General features: G+C 42.0%; 1 protein-coding gene across 2 annotated transcripts in view; it reads right to left on the bottom strand.

Annotated features, from left to right (window-relative positions):
• TASP1 (taspase 1) overlaps nt 1–18,547 on the bottom strand; it is a 628,686-nt gene that overhangs the window by 132,662 nt on the left and 477,477 nt on the right. For both annotated transcript variants that reach the window (XM_069234107.1, XM_069234108.1), the window contains one exon: nt 1,852–1,962. In XM_069234107.1, coding sequence (XP_069090208.1) covers nt 1,852–1,962 — 111 coding nt within the window. The remainder of the gene's footprint in view (nt 1–1,851; nt 1,963–18,547) is intronic.

Raw genomic sequence — 18,547 nt, 5'->3', positions numbered from 1 at the left:
CCTGGAGGACCCGGTATTCCGTGTGGAGCAGGGAAACTGTATTCGCCTTCACTTCTCTGAAAACCTCAACAAGTCCTCCACCAGGACACTAGAGTGGGTCGTTTTTAAAGTGGCAACAAGAGGGATCTGTATTCAACAGGTAATGGGGGGCTGTAGGACCCTAGAAAGGGAAATTGCAGCCGCTGAGGATACCTTGGCTAAACTGAGTAAGGGAGCGAACAATGACCCCACCCAACATCCCCATTTAGCAGAAGTAAAAACTTCCTACGTAGGCCTTCTATACCGCCATCACCACTATAACATTACAGCCCATGCGACAAACTTTGATAGGGAGGCTAATAAATTTGGCAGACTCTTGAGTTTGCTTGCCGTACATGAAATCCCCCGCCTGCCCCATCACCAAAGTGACTACTGTTACCAGCGTTACCGTCCGTACCCAAAACAACATCTTGCAGGCCTTTTATGATTTTACTCTTCCATTTACCAAGCTCCATTAGAAGCTTCAGTGGACCATTCAATGGCCTTTCTGGCCGATATCCCCGTCCTGAGCATCTAGGCCCCTACTAGATACTCTCTTGACACCACAATAACATCTACTGACACAGCACAGGCGATCAGCGACCTATCCCAGAATAAAACACCGGGCCTGGACGGTCTGCTACTTAAATATTACTGTATCATCTCATCTGCCGTGGCACCCTGTCTTGCAAAAAAGTACGAAGCTGCATTAAGCGCAAGCAAACTTCCTCCCTCACTCCGGGAGTCCCTTTTAGTCTCCCTAACCAAACCAGACACAATTACCACAGAACAAATATCCTACAGACCTATAGCTATCCTGGTCAAGATTCTAGCTGATAGATATGCCCAAATTCTCTCCAAGCTCATCTGAGAAGGCAAATGACACCCTCAAATGGCACTATCTTTTCACTGTACTCGCACAAATTGGGATTGGGCCTCGGCTTCTGGTTTATACTCCTCTACCGAACTCCAAACCAACATCTCGAATCTGCTTGGGTAAGATTATCTTGGCCCACTTCCCTGTCTTTCCAACAGGAGGTAACACCCGATGATCTCCCCCATAAGCACGTCAAACCACCTCTAGGCACATCACAACCATTTCCTCAGCAGTGGAATTCCCCACCATTATCCTTCTACACAACTCTACTGCCCACACCCACACAATTATCACGGCTACCTCTGGCCCACCCACCTGCCTCCACCGTTCCACCTGTACTACACTTCCCATTTTGTATGTAACACTGCCCACCACTTGCTCCAGTTCATTGCCTCTCATCAGTTGCGTATACATGATAAATTACTTTCATTCTTGCTTAAAAGTACGATGTGGACACTACTATTCGTTGAATCTTTTAGAAGCACAGTGACTCTTTTGAACTACTTAACACCTGTACGATCATATTGTCCTTATCTCCTGTTAGATATCATATTCATCTGCCTCTCTCTTTGTCACAGGTTATGGTTGTATAATTGTGAAAACTCAATAAAATATTTTTTTAAACAAACTGCGTTACATAACTTCTGTTTTGTTTGTGAGCTGGTGCTGCAATTTATGCACATACCATGGAGTCTGGTTTAGGCAGCTCATGTCAACATGTCAAGGGGTTGATTCTGCACACCGTGTAAAAGATTGCAGTTACAACAACCATTAGTGCACTGAAACAAGGGGAAGTGTTACAACACTGTTACACTTCTGCCACAATACTCCTGCGGTTATTCCATATTTTGCTTACTAATCGCACTCACAAGAACATTCTATATTATCTGGCTATATTGTGTGACATGAAAATAATCTGCTAAAATTTAAAGAAACAGAAAACCTAAACTACTTACCTAAAAGGGCCTGCTTGTCTGATGAGGATTCTTGGTCCGTTAAACACTTGCAAGATCGAAGGACAATCACCCCTCCAAGAACACCATCCTCACTTGCTAGAAAAGGCGAACCTGCGCCAAACATAATATGGGTTAAAAATGTGGTTTCTATTTTGTATCAAGGAGATATAGCAAACACTGTCATTGTATCCATGGAGAGCCATGTCAAAAACTCGCAGCACTCCGCTTTGCACTTCTTCGGAACCTAAGGAAACTTCTGCCGATCTTACCCATTCAGACTAGAACACTAATAGTGCAGAGTACTATACTAAGCATTCTCGATAGTTGCAATGCTCTGCTGCTACAAATACAGACCACTTAACAAAAAGATTGGACAGAGTACAAGCAGCAGCCGCAAAAACAGCATTTAACAGACCAAAAATGTTACCCTCCTCCACCCCCCTGAGAGAACTTCACTAAAGACCGATAAAACAAAGGACAGCATTTAAATCACTTTGTATAGTTTTTAAGGTGATTCAGGGTAAAGGCCCTACACCACTGCAAAAGAAACTAAAAATACATATACCTATGAGGAACCTACGATCAGCGGCCACAAATCTTCTGTGTCTTCCCGATTTCTGGAAATTAAGAAGGGAATGGCGAGTATTCTCAGTCAAGGCAGCTCAGCTTTAGAACAAATTACCTGACTCACTGAGAAAAACTGATTTAATGCATTTCAGGAAAACACTAAAAACGTGGCTATTCCCATGTAACCAGGAGTAATTGCTCAAGCTATTCAACAGCAGCATCATTCATGAGAGGTGAGTGCCAGGGTACCTGTTAGGTGACAGTGTGCTCTATAATACAATGAATAAAATAAAAAAAATCAAGTTTCTCAAAATTGTCTCTTACGGGCGCACAATTTGGATAACTCAATATTAGTAAGAAAACGCTGCAGAGGAAATACAATAAGCATGCAAGTTAAAGTCACTTTCAGAATACACCTTCAGTATAGTCCATTCACTTTCACAACTTCCTGCCTACAAAGGTAGGAAAATGAATTGTGAAGTCCACTGGTATGGCATATGGCTTGTCTGTAGGGAAAGACTGATTTCAGGGGGACTTCAAAGAAAGCTTTGAAGTGCCCCAAGATCCACTCTTCCTACCCTGGCTCCAAACACACTACGGGGTGGTAATTAGCCCTTTGTGTGTGCAGACACAGCCTGTTCATGTGTAAGTGTGACGCTAGGCCCAGCCCTTCCCTCCCATCCTCCCAGGAGATGCATGCAGTCACACCCTGGTTCCCTTTGTGTCTGGCTATCTAAAGGGAATACATAAAGCCCAGATGTAACCCAGCACAGACTGACCAGAGGCAGACAGAAGGCACAAGATGACTACAGCAAGTAAATGCTAACTTTCCAAAAGTGGCATTGGCTAAACTTTATAAAATCCAACTTCACCATAAACTGAGATTATAAATTGTGAGTCTGGTGACACCAAACTCAACAAACTTATATTTTCCAGGCTGTGAATTACATTTGCAAGATGTGCTAAATGAATCCCAGTGATAGCCTATAGGAGGGAAAGGCCTTGCAGTAGTGAAAAAGGACTTTGGCAGTTTTTCACTACCAGGACATATAAAACTACATGACCTACCATTTAAATGCATCACACTGTGTCATCTGGGTTGTTGAAGGCCTACCTTAGGGGTGACTTATATGTATAAAATGGGAAGGTTAAGGCCTGGCAAAAGGTTTCTCTTGCCAGGTCGAGGTGGCAGGGTAAGCTGCACATTCAGGCTCTGCAATGGCAGGGCTGAGTCGTGTTTAGAGGGCGACTTAAGTCGGTGGCATAATAAGTGCTACAGGCCCACTAGAAGCATTTAATTTGCAGGTCCAGAGCACTTGTAGTGCACTTTTCTAGGGACTTATGAGAAAATGGAAGTATGGCAATTGGGGTTAAGCCAATGTTACCATGTCTAGGGGAGAGAGCACACACACTTTAGCACTCAACAGCAGTGGCAAAGTGCACAAAATCCTAAAACCAGAAAAAACAAAGTCAGAAAAATGAAGCGAGGCAGGCAAAGAAATTGGGGGAAGACCACCCTAATGCTATCAGGTCTAACAACTCTCTATGTAAGTTTATCCAGAAAACTGGGTATGGGAAAACCAATCCACTTGGAATCAGGCAGAGAGGAATTCCGTGAAGTAATTTCACTCTGATAGACTCCTAATGAGGGCATTATTGGCATACAGAACTAAAAAAAAAGTGAATATTTCACATATCTCATAACTCTTCGAGTTGCAATACTGTGCACACACTATCTAATAGGGTCCCCTCCAAATCACGTTTTACCACTAAACAAGGAAATAGCTGAAAGAATCTGGGATGATCTTAAAAACATAGTCGGCCGCAATGGAGTTGCTGCACTACTTCTACTTCTCTTGGACCTCTCTGCTGCCTTTGATATGGTTGAAGATGACACTCTAATTCAAAGACTCCACGACGCCGGCATAGAAGAGACTGCTCTCTACTGGATTGCATCCTACCTTCAAAACAAAACTAACATAATCTATTCTCCCCCCTTCTCGTCCAAACCCTACCTCACAAAAGCAGGGGTCCCCTAAGGATCAATCATCTCACCTTTGCTTTTCAACATCTACATGATATAATTATCAGAACTGATCAATGATTTTCAACTCACATGCTACAACTATGCAGATGACACCTCAAATACTACTTAAACTGGAATGCCCCAAATACATTGAAAACTGACAAATCTTCAGTTGCCTCAGGGCCTTTGATCAGTGGATGATGTGGAGCCATTTCAAACTAAATGCGTCCAAAACGGAAATACTCACATGTGGTGACTGGAAACATTATGACCCACTGTGCGCCTGGCCAGATGATCTGAGACCACCTCCTAAATTATCAGAGGAAGTTAAAAACCTTGGAATTACCATGGATTCCAAGTTAACAATGAATACCCAAGTGGACAAATTCAACTTGAAGACTCTGCGACGCATCTTCCCCCACATCGGATTTCCACACAAGGGGCAGGCTACTATCTCTCTTGTACTATCCAAACTGGATTATGTCAATGGCCTCTACCATGGATCATCTCTATCTATTATGAAAAAAACTACAACATATTCAGAACTCAGCTGCCAGGCTACTATTACATGTAAAGCCACAAGCCCACATCTCCTCTGTCTTGAGAGCACTACACTGGTTACCCATTGCCAGAAGATCCACCTTCAAGCAGCTTTGTATCACCCACAAAACTATCCATGGAAAAGGACCGCTTTTAATCAGAAACAAAATAACTAAATACATTCGACAAAGAAACCTCTGCTCAAGACTGTCACCTCGCCTTAGAACACCAACATACAAGACAAAGACGATAGGTGGTACATCCTTCTCCGTTCAAGCAGCCAAACTATGGAATTCATTACCCCCAAATATAAGATCCATGGGTAACTAACTTGTCTTCAGAAGACTACTCAGGAGTTGGCTCTGTCCTTCATAACCACCATATTCAAACAGCAATGGACTGCATGTGTCTGTGTTGATAAATAGTTTTAATCTGATTATGTGTATTTTCTAGATATGTATATTTCTTTAGGAAATATGTATTGCTACTATGTCATACCAATAAATTACACACATACTCTTTAAACCTGTTTAACAAATGTATACTTACTCATGGTTAAATATATAATATATACATGCAAAACACAAGAGAGAACTCTGGGTAGTTCCCAAATTAAGGTGGAGAGCCATAATTTGGAAACTACCCAGAGTTCTCTCTTGTTTTTTGCATAATGTATGCGTCACTCTAAACATATATATATGTGTGTGTATGTATATACATATGTATGTATATGTTATTCTATACTTAACATGTTCATAAGCCATTGCATAGCTCCTAGATACGTTGTTATATTAGATACTTATGAATCACTGCCCTTGTTTTTATATCACACTGATCAAATGTTTTATTATCATAAGCATTTCGCTGTTCAAAACTTGAGGAAAAATAAATAAATGTTAGAAAAGTACACTTATTAATTTACTTCAAATATTACAAATCTTGAAAGTCTGTGTTTATACAATACTACTTTTCTTCTCATATCATTATACCCATTATTATATTCCTTGAACATATATTCTCTTACTATGTATTTACATATCTATTTATTTCTCTACTCCTACTGTACTAGAGAAACAATGTATTAAAAATAAATAAAATAAAACATATAAATAAAATTCAAATTAACAATAAGTACATTAAAGTAAAAAAACAAAAATCAATAAATAAATTTAAGAAAAATAAAACGAATGATTACAAAATGTGTATATATATATATATATATATATATATATATATATATATATAAAACATTATAAATAAATAAATAAATAATAATAATAATGTACTCTCTTGTAAGCTTTACTTTGTCCACTCATCACCATATGTCATGCCTCTATTAATCTATCCCCCAACCCCACTCTGACTCATCCCAAAATCATTCTACTACTTTAATTTCCAAAATAACCCTTCCTAAGCTCTTCCCTGGTCTTCCACATCTAGCTCACCCAAATCTCAGTTTATTGCCATGATCTCCCAAACAACACGCTAAATTTCCCCTCATTTATCTCACCTTTGACTCACCCAAAACCCCTCCGCTACTATGATCTCCCTAACCCTTTCCACAGACTCTTCCCTCCTCTATCTCTCCTTTACTCTTCCCAAGCCTCATCCTATTGCTATAAATTCCCAGTTAACACTTCTGGATTCTTCCCTCCTCCATCCCTCCATTACTCTAGTCAACTCAACTAACAAACTCACATATCCTCTGCTCAAATTAACTCATAATAATACTAAAACTGTACTAATATTTCCCTATACTAATCCACCACTAATTTCTCTCGGGCTCCGGAGTAGCATGCTACTTGCCGAAAAGCGATTCGACACCTCGTCAGGGGTCTTAAGCACTATATAAATACTATTACAATACAATATCATATATGCAATTGCTTACCTGTGGTACACTTTTAATTTCGACCCAATCAAACTGAATTTGGTAATTTCTTTTGAGGACTGAGAAGCAATCTGCTAAGGTTTATAAGCAGTTCTTAAAGTGTCCCCCTGAAATGTTTAAAAACTTTAAAGATTGCCTTAATTTCTTGTGGCATTAAACATTTTCAGTGTGCCTTTGGTCTCAACCAGGATGGGGGTTTCCTTTATAAAATGGCAATACTCAGCATATGTTATCCAAAGTTTCCACACTCTCATATCAATCTGTACCTTGCTGCCAAACAATTCCAACCTCCTTCATATGTCAGGGACATGACAAAAAGGCAGACTACGAAATGGATGGAAGTAAATTAAATTGTTTACATTGGCTGTAGATGTGTAGATTTAAATTCCATTTCAACATATTTTGTGCACATATGTACTCAATGTGTAAGACTGTGCAAACGGAGAGAACTACTCCTCGAGGTATGCTTCATGAAAGGGTATTAGGAAAAAGAGTACAGTAAGCCATGTAAACGATTTGAATAAAACTCTAATCAGCATGATTTCAGTAACATTGACTGCCATATGTTAATCAGAAGTATGCAGTTCAACTACGTTTAAAGGGGGAGTATAGAACTCTACTGGTTAGCAGCAGTGTTGGAGCAAAACCAGATGCCAAAAACGTGGACACCCCAAAATTTAGACACCATAACATTTTCCTCATCCGGTTCTCCCACAGATTGAAATCCTTGTTAAGGCACCACCTAAACATCAATTACCACAACAAATGTTCAAGTAAGTAATGGGCCCCGCAACATAACTGAGTTCAAGGTCAATACAAAGTTAAAGGGTTTTAATTACAAAATTCAAAAATAGGCAGTACAGAGTCAGTCATAAAAGCAAAGTTATACAACTTATGCAAAATCAGAAACTATTCTAAGTCCCAAATTAGCAGCAAAATCAAAAGGATGTTGGACAGCATCTCTAGTAGAACAGGAACGTCTTCTGACTCACCCATAAAATCAAGGGGTTTGTATACGCAGTTCTTGCATGAAAAATTAGGAAAACTGCAAAATCATCATGGCGTGAGCAAAAGTATAATTTCTTTACAACACAATAAAAATACAAATCATTACCTTAAAACATAAGCACTATCCCATTTATGAGAAATGCGTTCAGCACCCTGTATGCTAATACCATCCGGAGATGTTCTAACTAATATGAAATAGTTAAACTTTCAGCAAATGGACTAGTATTGACAACGGAAAGCAGTGGAAGGGATCTTAATGTGCAACAAGCCATACGACAGAGGGAAAAGTTAATCAAAAGCATTGTAATCATAACAGTGGGGAGAACATGTATGAAGAGGGGGAAGCAGGAGTGAGTGACGGAGATGGCATTAGCTTGTCTAGGTTGGTGCTGTAGCAGGAAAAAGTGGCATAACTAAAACGCATTAGTAAACAGACTTCTGCACATCACACAAAAATTGTTTGAACTGTCATCATGTTAATTCAGCCTGCATATGTAGAATCAAACATGGAAGGAATGTTAGCTGTCACTGTTACTGCACAGAATATAAACCCTGAAAAAATTAACAAAAGTGCAGAGCTCTAAAGCCAGCAAAAACAGTCCAGCAAAAGGCAAAAAATCCAGGGTTGCCACACAGATTTCCAACAATTACTCTCTCAATGTGCAGTATACATCTTGTTTGTCATCTCCTCTAGCTCCATGTGTATTTCAAGGTACAGAAATAGTTCCACTTGTCATTGTATTACTAATGCTATCTGTTTCACCCAGTTTCAACTTATGACTGCTATGTTTAAGCAGAAATAGTATTAATTCTTTCGAGTTAAATGGATAACAGAGACACTTCCAAACTGTTCATAGCAGTCCAGCAGTACACAAAGTGATGCCTCAGTGTTGTGCAAATACACTAGAAAGTTGTCTACATATAGTGAAACTATATGATCCTCTGGTTCCCTTGTGATGCCATGTGGTAGAAAGAGTAGCAAACAACAAGGATGATAGGGGGCAATCCTGTCTAATGTCTCTGCCTAGTTGGCGTAGGCCTTTGACCACCACATTAGTGATTAAAAACCTTGACCCCTCTCAATCGGGCTTTAGAGAGCTGCAAAATACTGAGACTGCATTATTAGCAATCACTGACAACATCAGGGCCTCTTTAGATGCAGGAACACCCGTCATATGTTAGCATTATTAGATCTTGTTGCGGTCTTTAGCAAAGTCTCCCATTCCATTCTAATCTGCAAATTGCATGAGGCAGGTCTCCACTGTACAGTGCTACACTGGCACAGGGACTTCTTGTACACAAAATATTTGTGTTGGCCCCCTTGATGCAAGAACAATACATGCTAACCATGAGGTCCCTCAAGGATCACGTTTGAGCCCTACTTTTTTCAATATCTATGTAGGGCTGCTAGCTCAGATTGTGAGATCGTGCAGTGTGGAGGTCGTGTCATATGCAGATGACGCTCAGTTCCTCATCTCATTTGGTCCTATTCCCGACAAAGTGAGGACAATTTTGCAGGTTGCATGAGAGAAATTGCTGTCTGGATGAATAGGAACTGTCTCCAACTGAACAGCGAGAAAACTGAGTTCATGTTATTTGGCAAAGCTACATCTTTATGGTCAGCGGACTCCTGACCTCCAGAACTTGGCCCACCACCTGTGCAGATGGTGAAAAATCTTGGAATAAAACTCAACTAATTCTTGTCTATGAAGCATCAAGTAAATGCCATAAGCAGTTTATGTTTCGCTACAGTGAGGCTTTGAAAAAAGTTTTCCCTTGGCTCCAGGACACCTCCAGAAAAACTACTGTCCAGGCTCTCATAGTCAGTCTATTTAAACCATGGGAATGCCTTACTGGTAGCAGCAATTGATATCTTACTATCCAAGTTGCAGGTGGTGCAGACTACAGCCGCTCGGTTGATCTGCAATTTACCAGCTTGGCCATCTTCCACACCCATTTTAATGCAACTACAATGGCTACACCTCAGAAAGTGAGCTGTCTTTAAACTTTGCTAGCTGACACATAAGGAACTTTATAATGTCCTTCCTGTCTATTTCCATTTACACTTAAGTCACCACCAGCCCTCCAGACAGTTAAGGTCCTCTAACAAAGTGCTTTTGCTGATCTCACATATTCCTACCTCCAGATTCAGTGGCAGATCTTTTTCATATACAGCTCCCTAGTACTAGAATAAACTTCCTCTTAATATCCGTATTGACTCTGATATTAGAGATTTTAAAAAGATGCTAAAAACTTGGCTGTTTTAGGGTGTCTTACTTGCCAGACCAGCTGTGCGCTGAGATACTCCTTCGGGAGTGAGTTGTGAACTATAGGAAGAGACAGAGGTAGATAGATAGATAGATAAACAGACCACACTCTCTAGACAGTAATTTTGACTTGCTATATAAACTGCAGTCCAAAATAGCTAAAACCTTAAACAAGTGTGTGCCAGCCCACGGTGATGAAAGCTTTTTCAGCATCTAGTGATGCCAGAACACATGGAGGTTCTGTTCTGTGTTCCTTTGTGGCATACAACCACATCGGTCACTGTAGAATATCAGCAATGTGTAATCTGAGTCTGTTTGCTAACACTTTGCAGAGTATCTTTTTATATTTATGCAACATTGAAAAATGTTGTATGCTTTACAGTCTGTGCACTTCCCACCTATTTTAGGGAATCATCGCTAATATTGATTCCCTCAGAATTTCAGGTATGTACCCTACCTCTGTAACTTCGGTTATAATCTCCACTAGTTTTTCTTCCATGATGTCCCCGTATTTTGGATTATCTCTGCTAGTAAACCATCACCTTCTGGTGCATTAGCTAAATCTTCTATAGCTTGCAATATCTTGTTTTTGTCAGACTTAATTAGGCCCATCTTCTGATCAGTTTTAAATTTGCTTAGGTTTGTGCTGTTCACAGTTCACTACTTCCCCATCATTTGGTGCAGCATTGTTCTATACAGCTCCTTGAGATACTCAAAAGATATTTTGTTTCTCCCTTCTTGAGTATGCATACACACCAGCCTTCCTCATGTGTCTTGTAATGCTAATACTGCTGTGTATGGTTCTTCTCTTTTAGCAACGATAACAGCATTTACAAGGTATTTTTCCCTCTCTCTGATGCCACTGTCTATACTACTTAAGTAAGTGTATTTCTAGTGTAGCCACTAACTTTAATACATCTTCTCAAATCTCCTTCCGTTTTTTTCTTGCATCCATGGTACCTACAGTTTTACAGGCTTCTTTTTCTCTCAATCTGTTTTCTTTAGCCTGAAGTTCTAGTTCTAGCACTTGCCTAATTCTGATCGCTTTCCCTATGATGAACCCTCTTATTAAAGTGTTATGGGCAGTCCATTCTATGCCCTTATCAGTGCTCGTTCCCCAGTTCGCTTGAGAGAATTAATTAATTCCAGGCTGAGTTTGTTTTTAAATGCGCCATCTAACAAGGTGACAAAATGAATTTTGAAAAGAAAGCACCCAAAACCAACCAGTTACGGGACTTTGTGACAGTGGGTTAACATCCCCTTTCTGGAAAAACAGTTTAAAGGTAGGTTGCAAGCTACCATATTTTGTTCCAGGTCTGTGTTTTTCTTTAACAAGGAAGTGAGTAGAGAGTACTTAGAGAGCTGCTGTGATCCACGGCTAGCATAAGCCTTTCAGCCAACCTCCCAGAAGTAAGTGGACATAACTTGAAGTCTGTGCACTTGTTGGAGAGTTCCGCTTCTTCCTAGCGCCCAGAAGCCAGTCTACCTGTTCAGAGATGAAAGGAGAGTTAATGGCCTTCAGTAGAAGCAGAGTAGCTGTGGAACAGACGCAATCACGGCACCAGCGAATTCCAATATGGTTGCCATGAAAGACTCAACAATTACAGAAGGTAGATATAAAATAATGTGTCAACGTGAGGAAAGGACTGGAGGAATATGAAAGGCGTAACCAGAATGTGGGCATGTGTTACGGAGACCACAGAAGGAGGGAGAGAAGGGGGCATAGGAGGAGGACAATGGCGCAAGAATGTAAGTACAGGGAGGAAACCCAAGTGATGGGATGGTGGAGGCAGAGATAGTGCCACCACAGGAGAAACTGTCAGCAACACCGACTTTACAACACCTGAGAGGGAGACCGGATGAAACTGGAGGGACACGAAGACCAGACAGAGGATCCGAGGCAGGAGGAGAAGCCAGCGTAGATGCGTCCTGACTCGAACGAGAAAGGCGATTTGCTCCCAACGGCTGCAGTCCTGTCTCAGGACTGTGGTTCTAGGCAAGTGACTGTTTTATCTGTGGCCAAATTTATCTTTGGGTGATGTGGGGTTCCAAAAGGGGGTTTCTTGAATCAGTCTGATAAAGGAGATTGGTTGTTTCAAACTGAGAGTTTGAAAAATAAGTGAAAGCTTCATGGGGGGAGTCACAACAACAGCTGCATGTTTTGGGTATGCACCACTAGCACGGGTGACAGTGGAGGGATAATAAGCAAATGACGAGCCACAGTTTTCACAGGACCATTTCCTATTATTTTCTCCAGGGTGTGCGTTGTTCAGGGATACAGACACAAACGAGTCATCCTACCATACAAGAGACTGAGAACCCATTATTGAAAAGAGGGAAACTGTGTCCTTCAGATGGTTGTCCTTATTTTCTTTATCAACCATTAAAACAACTATTTTCTGTATCTATAATTGATGTCATGCCTGGCTAACTATTACAATGGTGTCAGAAGTGGGATAACCACATTAATAGCCATCAACATGACTCAACCCATTACCATGAAGGACATGGTCAAGCATTGGCAGAGGGCCAGAGACATTTGAAGCTCACGGTAGAGTAACATCCCAAATGGCCCAACATGACAGGGAAAATGTAAAGACTGTGTAAAAACACAAGCAGCTATGATGTCTAATACACAACAGGCATGTGACTCCGCCAACCTCCAGCTTACTGACACCATAGTCAGTGCGAAAGTCCACCCAAATGTACCAAGTTCGGTCTTACCAAAAAGCAGACTGGAGAGGTCCCTGATTTATTTTTACAAATTTTGAAAGAGTGGCCACTTTGGCTGTCTGGCCTCCTGAGCACTGGGACAATATTTAGCCCCTCGACTTTCTGAAGAGTTCCAAACGGCCTACCAAGCTACTAATACCAGAGGACATAAGAAAGATTTAGACTGAAATGGTTAGGGCATGTTCAGTATTTAGGGAAAGATGCGGAAGACATTGTAACGCGAAGGGTTAATTAGCTTGAGCAGCGTAGATGAGCGTAATGCCTGTTGAAACCCCCTCCCAAACATCGTGGAAAAGTTCATGATATTATTTTCACGCTTGTTTGTGTAGAAGACTCCGTCTCAACCTTGAGAACGAGAGTACAGGGAGAAGATGGAATGTAAACAAATGCTGGAGCAGAGCAGCCAAGTACTGATAACATTAGCTAGAAAATGCCAGAATGAGATAGAATCCAAGCTTCGAGTTATTTAAGCACTGAACTGTGTGTGAGGGATTTGGAAGCTTGCAGATGGAATTGTGGAAGCTGCCATGGCCCAGCGCTGCCTCCCTGTTTGCTCGTGGTGCTTGAGGGGGAGAGAGGTCCAAGCAGGCGGTAGAGGGCTCCCCAGCATGTCGTGGATTAAGTTAAGTTTCCACACAGGGATAAAACACCTTTGTTTCTCTGCTCTACTATTATGACTGATTATGTATGCCTGCACTGTGTTTATAACCTGAAGTATTCAGCTCGTTTTTATTTTGCTTTCTAAACCTATTAGTGTGAACTGCTGCAATAACTGAAACATGCATTTAGGTGTGCAGTAAATCAAAGCTTATCAGAAGTATTTAGTTTGTTTATATATTGCCTCCTGAACATCGTAGTGAGAGCCTGCTGCAGTAATTGAAACATGCATTTTGGTGTGCAGTAAATCAAAGCTTATCTGAAGTATTCAACTCATTCATATTCTGCTTCCTGAATATAGTAGTGCAATGCATTTTAGTATACAGTTAATCAAAACATATCTGTCAATTAATTATTTGCCTATATATATATATATATATATATATATATATATATATATATATATATATATATATATATATATATATATATAAATAGATGCTTTTCATTGCTATTCTTATTCTACTATTGTTAATGTGCTAAATGCTTACATTTTACCTGCAATTCTAGTAAAGCTAAATTGTATTTATAATTGGTGTGTGGTCCATCATTGAGCACCCTTATTGACTTATACCGAACAGGTGTCAACCAGACACCTGGATAAGACAGGGCATAACACCAAATTGTACATGATGGAGTTCAGAAAGAAGAGATGAGGGCCTAATGATAATCTCAGGGCCCTGTGTTATTGCATTCAGGACTTGGGTACTAGGTGGTTAAAACCTTCTACATCCACCTAGAGGAGGTGGTAGGAAATATTTATCTGGAGCAGTATCTTAAGGCTCTCTCTGTCTCTATGACAGCGTGGATATGACAGCACCCAAACATAACTGTTTTCCTGGCAATAGACTTTGCTTGGGCCTATCATCGGTCACCTGACTTTAAAACAAGTGGCCTGAGAAATCAACCTCCCTCAACTCCAACCTGGAATTCTCCACTGAAAGCCTTACCCAGTCCCCTGCCTGAGAACAAAACACCACCAAAACCCATTAGAAGGAATTCGGGTCAAGCTCTACAGTGTTTCAATGTGAGAAGAGGGGACACTTAGCAAGGACTTGTCCCTAAAAAGCAACTTCCCCAGAGCCCAAGGAACTAGGGTATTCTAGAAAACATGTTTTGTATATGGGAGTCAGCCCTTGAGGTTGTCGTGTAGGTTCTCATTATCCTAATGGGACTACTGGATTCGGGCAGCAGAATCACCTGTACTGTGTGACACCTGTCAGCCTAATCGGGGTTTGTTCCAGCTAACTAGCAGTGCCTCATCTCCACCCAAGAGCAGGGATGATGTCTTCCCAGGAGGAACCAGAAAGGCAGAATTAGAGAGTACCATGCTGTGCTCTCACATAGCTTAGGTAGGAACTATCTCTATAAACTTTAGTGACAGTATGGTAGCGTTATTCTGGTGTTTTACTCTCCTTGTCACAATTTTAATCTTATTGTGCTTTATCATCCTAGTTATTGCAATACATGCTTTATTATCTAAGATGCAGTTACTTCAATAAAATCTTATTGAACTTTACTCTGCCTCTGATTGTCCCTGCATATATGAGACTAATGTAACTGAGAAAAAAAACGGATGAGATCTGAGTGACCACGATTCCCCTGAGGGGTCATGTATGTCATGCGCCCAGTTGCCCCAATCATCCCTGCTCTTGGGTGGAGATGAGGCACTGCTAGTTAGCCAGAAAAAACCCAGATCAGCCACACAGGTGTCACATGGTGCGGGATCAGACTCAGTCCCCTGCAGTACAGGTGATTCTACCACCCGAAACCAGTAGTCTCATTAGGATAATGAGAACCTACGCGACAAGGTTATAGAAAACAAACAGAACTAAATGGCTATACCGTTAACTTTCTGATTGACTCTGGTTGTCATTTCTCGGTGGCCCGACAAACCAAGGTGACATCTGGCTAGATGTTAAATGAGGAGAAAGTAATTATTACTTGTGTATATGGAGATAGCAAACTATACCACATAGCTCTGGTCCAGATCCAGTGGCAGGAAGAAGCTGAGAGTCTAAAGGTGAGGATGATTCCTAATCTAATGGAAGATCTAGTTATAGGACCAGACTATCCCCACTTTATAGGAGAGACAAACTGGTTAGATAAAGCCCTGTTCCAAGGAGAAGAGATAGGAGGGGGTAAGGACAAACAGAAGAAGACCACAGCCGAAAAATGTAACATTAAGAAAATGTTTGCATATACAGGAGATACCAAAGGTCACTTTGTATTTTTCTCCACAGATGGCAAGTGGGAAAACCAACATAGTTTCAAGGCTGCACAACAAGGAGATAACACCTTAACTCATGCCTGGGTACATCATACTACAGAAGAACAGGATCAGGTAGGACTCCATTTCAAGATACAATAAGCTTATTGTACAGGATTATAACCTGGGATCAGAACAAAGTCTCACAGCTCATATCCATCTGCTATACATAAGGCTCTGTTAAGGCCCCTTCCTATTACTGATGTTCCTTTCTCCAGGGTGGGAATGGATTTGGTTGGTCCATTATTAGCATCATCAAAAGGGTATGAATATATTCTGGTCCTTGTGGACTATGCCACCAGATATCTGGAGACAATACCTTTGACCAGTATGACCACGCAATAGAGAGAGCCATGATTGAATTCTTTGCTATGATGGCGTTTCCCAGGGAGCTCATGCCAGACCCTTTCATGTCTAAGCTAATGGTGCAGGTTTGCAGCATTCTTGGAATTAAACAATTCTGGACGTTTGTGTACCATCCCCAAACGGTTGGCCTAGTGGAAAAGTACAAACAGATGATTAAGACCATAGCTTCAGATAGTGGGCGGGATTGGGACATAAAGCAACCACTAGTTCTATCTGCCATCTGGACACATACCTAAAGCTCCACAGGTTTTTCCCCCTTTAAGCTAGTCTTCAACCGACAGCCCCAGACTTTACTTGACATGGAGACAGAACACTGGGAACAGGAGTAGGGCAAGGGACCATAGCTGCTGGATTATGCAGCCAATCTACAGAGTAATATTTCAAACCTCTGAGAGGAAATCTTATTGAATATGGAGAAAGCACAAACAGGCAAAAGACCAGATACGATAGACAGTCAAAGCTACGTGAGCTTATAACAGGGGATAAAGTGCTGGTGTTAATGCCTCCGTCTGACAATAAATGGTTGGTCAAGTGGCTGGGCACTTTTGTTATTCTTAGTCAAGTCAATTAGTGAACTCGCACCTCTACTGATTCTTGCACATTTTTTTCTTACTGCTAGGTCACTGTAAAGTGTGGAAACTGCAAGCACTGAACTAGAAAATTATATTGGGATAGAACTTAACAATTGTGCTAGGAACTCTAGTTAGTTTGGAAACTAAAATAATTGGTTCAAGCTCCTTAGTATGATATAGAACCTTGAAGTTGAACCCCCCCATTACAATGGGGGTCATTACAACATCGCCGGTAAAAGCCGCTTAACGCCGTGCAGAAGACGCCAATACACCGCCGCGGCTGCGGAATTCCGCCCCAGCTAATATGACCCACATCTCGGAATCCGACGAAATTCAGACACCCACACAACTCCGCCACACCAAAGGTCAGTGATAAACTGGCGAAAAAAAATCCTCCACCGTCACGCCAACAGAAACACGCCCATGCTATTACGACACACGAATCCACGCGGCGGTCTTTCAACCGCGGTATTCCATTGGCGGTACACACCGCCACGCTCAAAATACACACACATCTCCAAAACACCGCCTCATTGGACAATTCAAAATACACACACCTGATACACATACACACACCACTCTCACACACCCAACACAATATAAAACACACACCCACATCACCCAAAAACCCCTACGACCAAAAAATAGAGACGAAGGCGACAGAGAGAGCACAGCAATAGACAACCCCACCACACAGAGGCACACAACACCATCACCCACACAACATCCACGCACAAAACACCACACACCACTACACATCACCACACTCATCACCACATACACCACCCCACACATCACATACACCACCCCATGGCACGCCAAAGACACCCCAGGTTTTCGGAGGAGGAGCTCAGGGTTATGGTGGAGGAAATCGTACGGGTAGAGCCATAGCTATTTGGATCACAGGTGCAGCACACGTCTATAGCTAGGAAGGTGGAGCTTTGGCGAAGAATCGTCGACAGGGTCAACGCAGTGGGACAGCACCCAAGAAATCGGGAGGACATCAGGAAGAGGTGAAACGACCTACGGGGGAAGGTGTGTTCCGTGGTCTCCAGGCACAACATCACGATTCAGCGGACTGGCGGCGACCCCCACCTCCTCCCCCACAACTAACAACATGGGAGGAGCAGGTCTTGACCATTATGCATCCAGAGGGCCTCGGAGGAGTCGGTGGAGGAATGGACACTGGTAAGTCTAATCTTAACTATCATATCCACCACCCTACCTGCATGCTATCCTCACCACCTCCCCTATCAATCCAACTCCTCACTAATGTACTAATAACACAAACCACACATCCCAACACCAAGCCCTGCATGACACAACAAAGCATGGACACCCATCACTAAAGCATGCCCACTGCACATAACCATAACAACCCCTAACCATCATCACACAAGTCCCCACACAGGAAAGCTAGCACTGGGGTACACGCTTACCCACCCATTGCATACCATGACACACACACATGTAATAATCATGCTTTTATACCCCTGCAGGATCACTACCTAACGTCACCAGACAGGAGGGTCCAGACATCTCTACCCCACCCACAGAAGAGGGCCACAGTGATGACAGCAGCTCTGGCCAACTGGTTCCAGATGACCAGCCCGGACCATCGTGGGCCTCGGGACAGTCGGTTCCCCTCGCACAGGCACAGCCCAACACTGACCTTCCACCCTCTGGTAACACCAGCACAGCACCCACCCAGCGGGCCCATACCTCCGTTCCCAGGACACGTCAATCAGCTGTGTGTCCACCACTACAGGGAACCCAGGATAACCCACCACCCCAACAACA

The sequence above is a fragment of the Pleurodeles waltl genome, chromosome 5 (assembly GCF_031143425.1).
Source record: "Pleurodeles waltl isolate 20211129_DDA chromosome 5, aPleWal1.hap1.20221129, whole genome shotgun sequence".
NCBI lineage: Eukaryota > Metazoa > Chordata > Amphibia > Caudata > Salamandridae > Pleurodeles > Pleurodeles waltl.
Note: the sequence above shows the minus strand (reverse complement) of the source record. Positions and strands in the feature narration are given on the sequence as shown.